Here is an 8,220-nt window from a genome sequence, read left to right as displayed (position 1 = left end):
CCAAAATATTCAACTTAAACAAACCTTCTATTTAACTGGTGTTTAATGAAAAATTGAGTAGGCTTACTTATTATTAACATACAACTTTGATGTTATTAAAAATATTGTGGAGAATATTACCATGGTCTATTCAACCTTCATAGTAACATTAGTATTATCATTACCTACTCAACCTTCGTAATAACATTTACTTATACCATCGTTTTACCACAAGAGGGGTATATTTATTTGAAATTTATTAGGGAAATTTTCAATATAAAAAAGTTTCACATTTGTACTCAATTGAGATAGTTGGTCACCAAGTTGCGTCATTGGCTTCTACACCTCTGATGAGTAGAGCCGTTAAAATGGGTTATAACCTGTGAACCAACCCAACTCATCACGGGTTCGAGTCGGGTTGAGTTGAAAAAAATTTACAAATTTTAGTATGGGTTAAAATTGAACCCAACCCGTTAAGAACCCGGCTCATTCGGGTTGAATCCGTAATGAGTCGGGTTGGTGCCAATAAATTTTAAATATTAAAATAATATATATATATATATATATATATATATATATATATATATATTATATATATATATATATATTATATGTATATATTATATTATATTACATATATATATATATATATATATATATTTTATATGTATATACTATATTATATATAAGCCCCTTTTTCCTTTTCAGTTGAGTTTTGGGACCTAGTCTTCGTGGGCCTAAGGTCGGCCCAACAAGGGGACCCAATAACCATGCCAGCCCCTAACCCCTTCATCTCTGTTCCATTTTCAAAAACAAGCTTCTGTTCCCTCTCTTCATCTCAAGCCAAGTTCTCTGCTAGGGCTCTCCATCCTCACGTCTTTGAGCTAGCAAAACTCTCCCCTTTTTCCAGTTTCAGCTCACTGTCATAGTTCTTGGAGCTGTTGTGCTACATAGTTAGGGTCTGGTTGTTTTTGGTGCTCAAACGAAGGTAAGGGAAGCTAGATTCATCGGTCTTAAATTATTATTGGCTGTTTTTGGTCGTTTTTATGTTTATATGCGTGCATAGTGTGCTTTTGTTGAATGAAATTGAGTTGCATGTGTACTTGGGCGATGATCTTAGCCATTCTCGCCGCTGCTTGTGTGCTGACAGTAGTGAGATCTGTTATTCTCGCCCAAGCGAGCTCGTCTCGCCTAAGCGAGAGTATCAGAGTGCTCACTGCCACGAGAACTCGCCTAGGCGACCCATTCCCGTTTTGAGCGACGTATAGTCTCGCTCAGGCGAGAAGGCCTCGCCTGAGCGAGAAGTCGTGAAGCCTCCACTGTAGCGCGTCTCGCCTGGGCGAGAGTCCGCTGTGTCAGTGAAGGCCAGCGTCTCGCCTGAGCGAGTTCGCGAGAGGGTGCTATGTTTCCTTGGCTGTTTGAGTGATTTGTTGCATGTACCGTTTAAATTATTCTTTCTAAATATAATGTGCACGAGTATGTTTGAATGTTTGGATTAGTGTATGGCTATTTATCTCGAACATGCAAGATTATGGTGTGATTCCATGAGTTGTATGAGTTGTATGCACAAAAATCTATATGATAGCATGAGTAATGCATGAAGTTGTGTTTGGATGGTTGATAATGAGCATAAGAAATTAATGTTGAGGTAACAAGTGGTGGTTATGTGATATGAAACATGAGATTGGTGTGAAATAGGCGTAATTCCATGAGTCTCGTGGGGGAGACTTTATGGTGGCGTGTAGTGTATATATTAAGATAAGGATTCAAGTAAGGACCGCATCCCGAAACTCTGAGGGGTCAGTGAGTCTCAAGTAGAGCAAATTGACCCAAGTGGTGAGAGTAGCGGGAGGCCCTAGTCTTTGGCAGGATAATGGCCTTAGACGCTTAAAGGCTAACCTTGTGTGTGGTAGGGTGAAACCCATTGGCAATGGCTCTGCAGAGCAGTAGAGGCCACCACAAGTGCAAGCGTCCAGTGAATCCGATCTTAGTATATGTATCCGGATAATTGAGTCATAGTGTCTTGCTTGTTTGCCATAACATGACTTATATGTCTCTGTGTTGTATGCCTGTGAATGTTTATGCACTTATTCTTTTACAATATGATAAGTTTCAAGTTACACTAGCTTACCCTTGCATTTCTGTTTATGTCCTGTTATGTTTTCTCTTTTGCGATGATCACCTTCTGGTGGGAGCAGATGAGAGGGATGCTCGAGATGGATCCGGGGAACGCAGCGGTGCGATCTAGTTTTCTGTCGTGATGACCTTAGGGGCAGATTCATGGCCATAGGGCCTTTTGTAATGGTTGCCCGGTGGCAACTCCCTTTGGCGAAACTGTTGAATTCTGTTAGTCTTCCTTTGGTTGTGGCATGGTTTCATGCCTAGTTATTCTTCCTTTTGAAGTACTTTTGGGATGACTGTAATAGTTACCTTTCATGCGTTTCATGTTTATCTGATGGGTTCTCGTTATCAAAATTTTGTGATGCTTTATTTCGTAGATTAATCTATTAAAAATGGGATGTCACATTATATATATTATATATATATATATATATATATTATATATATATATATTATATATATATATATATATATATATTATATGTAGTATTAAAAAAATAAAACTCAAATCTAAATTGTTATTCTCTTTAATTCATTATTGTATTTTTTAGTTTGTTGTTATCGTCTTGAATCTGCTGTTTTCGGACTTCACATTATTTGATTGTTCATCATTTTCACGGTTCTAATTTCTATTTCTTATCTTTTTCCTTCACTTTCACTTCATATTTTATTTTGTTTTAAAGTTATGCTACTTGACATTTTTGGTTGTTTGTTTATATAGTTAATGTTTGTGGTGATTACAGAACAAAATGAATTCTGAAACAGTAGATGATCAACGTGTTAATGATAATTTGAATGATTCTTTGCCACCAATCGTAGAAGAGATTGATGATGAGGGTACAAATTTCGGTAGAGAAAGTAAGAGACCTAAGGGAACTATTTCTAAGGTTTGGGATCGTTTTACAAAAATTGGTATAAAAGAAGGTAAAGAAAAGGCAAAATGTAATGATACAGAGTATGTTTCTGGTGGTTCAAATATAGGAACCTCAACAATGTTACGTCATTTGTTGAAGTGTACGGTCCTAAAGAAATTAATAAACAATGACGTGGGAAGAATGATAATTGATCATACTGGAAAATTAAGATCTAGGGAAATTGACCAAAAAGTTGTAGATGACCTTATTTCAATGGCTATTATTCAACATGGGCTTCCATATAATTTTGTTGAATATAAGTGGATTAAAGAATTGTTTGTATATCTAAATCCAGAAGTAAGAGTTCCAAGTAGGAATATAGTTGTGTCTAATATTTCAAAAAAATTTATGAACACAAAGAGAGGGTGAAACTCGCAATGCGTAAATATGATAGTTGAATTTGTTTAACATTTGATTGTTGGACGTGATGAGCAAGTGATGGATGCATTTGATTTGAGTTTTTAATTCTCAAATTTCTCCTTAAACACAATGTGCTTTATTTCTTACTTATGAATGACATATTAAATATTTTTCATATTGTCTTAGGAATATGTTGATTATTTGAGCCAACATGTTAATGACACTGGAAAGTCTGAATTGGATATTTATTTAGATGAAGGGAATCTTGATCCAAATTTTTTTGATAAGTTGGATGTATTGAGCTATTGGAGGGATCGTCGAGATCGTTATCCAAACTTGTCTAAGATGGCTTGTGATGTGCTTAGCATTCCAATCACTACCGTTGCTAGTGAGTCTGCTTTTAGTCTTGGTTCTCGTGTGCTAACCTAATATCGTTCTTCCATTCTTTCAGAGAATGTTGAGACACTCATTTTAACACAAAATTAATTAGTTGCATGGTTTTGAACTAACAGGTAACATTTTTGTTAGTGCGGTAAAATTAATATAATTATTTAATACTTAATCTTTTAATATTATTAGTTAACATTATTTTTTTCTTGTTTTATTGTAGATGGGGATAAAGAAGATGCTTCAAGAGATGAAAATGTTGTGGATTTATCCATTGAAGACTCTAATACTATAGTTTGATAAGTGACAAGAATGATTTGATATTAGATAGTAATTTATGTTTTTGTAATTTTGGTTTGTATTTAGAGTTTAACATAATTTGAGATTTTATTTGGATTGTATTGAAGTTTATTTAGATTTTAATCGGAATTATAATTTAGTTTTATTGGGATTGAAGAAAAATAATTGTATATTTTTTTTAATTAAGTGAGTCATTGAGCCAACCCATTTAACCCGCCAACCCGTGGTGGGTCGGGTCGGGTTCTAATTTTGTTGGTTCGCTAATAAGTGAGACAGGTTGGGTTGACCCACTAAGTGACCAACCCGTCGTGGACTGAGCCGGGTTGGGTCAGGTGACCCGTTTTGACAGCTCTACTGATGAGTCTTTCGAGAAAAAAAATGTCTAGAAATTTATGACAATGAGATTTGAGTCAAATTCGGATAAAGATTAAACAACATTTTCCAAAACTTTGAGACAATAAGTTTGAGTCTTCTTTCTTGTATGGTATGCTTAATTTTCTTTACTCAATGTGTGCCTTAAACTCACTTAGAATTCAATAATTTTAAAGTTATATTACTTTTGAATTCGAGATAAAGATTCATAAAAAATTCAATAATAAAAAAATATGAGTCGACTTCATATTAACTTTATTTTAATCTAAAATTTTAGAATACTGAGTTTGCCATGTATAACTATTTTTTTCATTTCTAATAGAAATTTCATCTACTTTTATGTTATTTTGATTCATTCATAACATCAGGCATAGCATTTTGATATTTTACCTACATTATTTTTTCAAGAAACATGTATAATTAGATTTTTTTTTAAGAAACACGTGATCATAGGTTAATTAATATGGTTAAGATATATGATGTGCATGCATGATTAATGTTTATTTTCTTCTAATTTTTGCTTGTATTGTCTTGGATTTTTAATGTTAAGTTTTCCATTCACTGTTAGCAGATTATGTTTTGCTCTTTTTTTTTATTCATATTTTCTAAATATGTTAGCAGTGATTTAAAAGATATGTTAGGATATATCAAAGTTTAAGATATCCAGTATCAACATGCATGATTAATATTTATTTACTTCTATAAATTTTGCTTGTAATGTGTTGGATTTTTTAATTTGAAGTTTCCATTCATTGTTAGCAGATTATGTTTTACTTTCTTTCTTCATATTTTATAAATATGTTAGCAGTGAAAGATATGTTAGGATATATCAAAGTTAATGATATCCAGTATCAACTTAATTAAAATGTTGTTAGAAAATTCTGCAATTAAATTACTTTGAAAATTTCCATGAAGATTTAATGCTGATAGGAAAATGCAGAAAGTATTTCTAGTAAATTTTATGTAGATCTGAAATCCACCGGAACATTTCTCGAAAATGTAAAATTGATAAGATATCCCAAAATGTAGATTTTAAATAATTTAACAAATTATTTAAAAATCATTGAATTCGTCGAAATATTCATATTTATTTATTTATTTATATTGTCCAGAAAATGTTAATATTAATATTATGACATGCGGTGATATATGATAATAACATAAGGGACGGAAACGAATTTCGCTATTCTATACCCATTTTCATAAAATGAATTTATTCTCATTCCCGTATTAAAACTTAATTGGTTTCAAACTTTTGTCTTATCTTCATCTCAATCCCCACCAGGTAACGAATATAATCTTGTACCCATACTCATACCTGTTTTCTTACTTCTTTAATATTAATTTGAATTAATTTTGATAAAATAATAAATTATGGTAAATGATACATAATATCATCGAATATTCAATATTAGGAGAATGATTGCTTCTTCGATATCAAATACTTTGAAATAAATTATAATTGTTTACATTTTAGATTAGAATACCAAATAAAATTTTATGAGAACCAAAATATTTATTAAATTTTTTGTATATTACCTAGTAAAGGAAAGTTTATGTTATTAAATACTTAAATTAAGAGTATTAAACATTCTTATGTGAAAGAAAAATATACAATAAATAAAATTATTAAAGATAATAGAAATATTCAAATGTTAGAATTTTTTTTTAATTGACATACATAATTCTAATTCTAACATAATTACATAAAGGTTATCATAAGATAAAAAATATATTTGAGATGCGAATGAGTTTCATAACAAACAAAATAATTAAAAGAAAATATATATATATATATATATATATATATATATATATATATATATATATATATAAGGTTACTTAATTAATTATGAATATTTTAATAATTTAAATGATGATGGAGATATGACGGGACCGATATTATGGCAGGAATATGTATATCCCCATTCATATCTCCATACTCAATTGACAAAATTGGAAATTTTTCATACTCATATCCATACCTATACCCAATCAATACGAAGATTCTCTATCAAAACGGAAAGGGTTCGGACAATACGTAATCATCCGGACGCCACCACTCACCGCCTCCACGATGGAATTCCACCCGCAGTGACTCAAGAATGCTCCAATGGCACGGTGGTTCAGGATGACCAACTGTGGGGCCCACCCCCTGATAACCATCCCCTTCTCTGCATTCCTCTCTTCAAACCCCTCCGGCATCCACTTCTCCTTCTCCTCCTGCCTCTCCTTCTCCTTCCCCTTCTTCTCCGGCACCACCCATATGAACCCATGACCCGACGCTTCAATCCCGCATGCAATCTCATAAAGCTGTTTATCCGGGAAATGGCAAAGGCTCCCAAAACATATGTATACCACCGAGTTTTCTGCCTTGGAGTCAAGCCAACTCACGCACTCATGCATACTCACCACGCTCTTCATGCCCCTCTCTGCTTTCTCTTCAGGGGTTCTCGATATGAGAGAGACCGGCCCAAGATGCCAAGCCTTGTGCCCCGTCGTTTTCTCATAGTAGCGGATGTATTCTTCTCCGTCGAGCTCCGCGAAGTTGTTCACGATTAGGCCGTAGCTTCTGAGCTCCGTCTCCAGCATCTTATGAAGGAATTGGGTCAACTTCTTCGGTGGTGATGCGTTGAGGGTTATGGGGTGAGGGAGAAGAGAATTGGAATAGTGGGAGGAGTGTAGGACGCAGATGGTGAAGAGGGAGAAGCCGTTGAAGGCAAGTCTAGGGATTTTAAGGTTTTTGGCCAAGTCATCGACCCAGGGGAATAGAAAGTCCGCGACGATGCAATCAGGTGGGTTCTCCTCCACGAAGTTCTGGATGGGGGTTTGGAGCGTGGTGGTGGCGTGGAAGACATTGGCGAGCTGGTCAGCGTCGGTGACGGAGGAGATGTTTTCGATGCCGTCGGGGAGAGCGACCTCTAGGGAGGGAAATTGAACTGTGTGGAGGCGGAGGAAGGGGTGGGAGGGGAGGGATTTGCGGAGAGTTAGGGCGTTGAAAGGGGTGGTGATGATGGTGACATGGTGGCCACGAGAGGCGAAGAGGGTGGCTATGTCGCATAGAGGGATCATGTGACCTGCTGCTAGGAAATGAATGAAGTAGAGTTTGAGTGGCATCGTTTTCTCCATGACATTCAATTGTATGTCTTCCTCCGATATCTCTACCATTTTATACTCTCACTATCACCGCCGGAGAATCTTTTCCCGTAAGAGTGGTCCAAAGAAAAAACAAACAACAGCCAACATTTGTAATCTTCATAATGTAAATGCGAATGCACAGCAGGCCACATGTAGGATATAAATGCCTAATAAAGTCAGTCCGTTGGATATTGTGCGAAGTTGTTGAATTTTGATGAGAAAATTTCAGATTGATGGAGTATAATTATATGAATATGAGTTTGAAAACCTTTTTACTTTTACAACACGAAGGCAAATGTAAATATTTGTCATGTTCCCTTCTTCTATCATGATATCCATATTTCTACTTAGAAAGCTGAAATAATTAAGTGTCAAAATAATTAAGTATAGTAATTAAAATAATATAAATGAACATAATAAATTTTATAAAGATAAAAATATTTTTTTAGATTTTTAGACAATAATTTTATGATATAAAATAAAGACTTTAGAATTTTTAAAATCTTTAATAAAAAGAAAAAAAAGAAAAATCAATTAAATATCAAATTAACACTTTAATTTATTTTTTTTGTAAAAATTTTAAATGTTCAAACACTACTTTTTTTGTTGGTTTTTATGTTACTTTAAACTTTCTTAGGTTGTTTTTTTT

At 34.0% G+C, this 8,220-nt stretch overlaps 1 protein-coding gene across 1 annotated transcript; it reads right to left on the bottom strand.

Moving 5' to 3' along the window:
* Nucleotides 1-6,279: 6,279 nt before the first annotated feature.
* On the bottom strand, nucleotides 6,280-7,816 carry LOC114177257 (UDP-glucosyl transferase 73CC6-like). The gene has a single exon (XM_028062531.2). It carries the CDS (start codon nucleotides 7,599-7,601, stop codon nucleotides 6,429-6,431), a length of 1,173 nt encoding a protein of 390 aa, XP_027918332.2. The 5' UTR covers nucleotides 7,602-7,816; the 3' UTR covers nucleotides 6,280-6,428.
* Nucleotides 7,817-8,220: the final 404 nt, after the last annotated feature.

This window comes from Vigna unguiculata, chromosome 3 (genome assembly GCF_037176805.1).
Source record: "Vigna unguiculata cultivar grain cowpea cultivar isolate G323 ecotype 2 chromosome 3, ASM3717680v1, whole genome shotgun sequence".
Classification (NCBI taxonomy): Eukaryota; Viridiplantae; Streptophyta; class Magnoliopsida; order Fabales; family Fabaceae; genus Vigna; species Vigna unguiculata.
The sequence above is the reverse complement of the archived record's forward strand: the minus strand, read 5'-3'. Positions and strand labels throughout refer to the sequence as shown.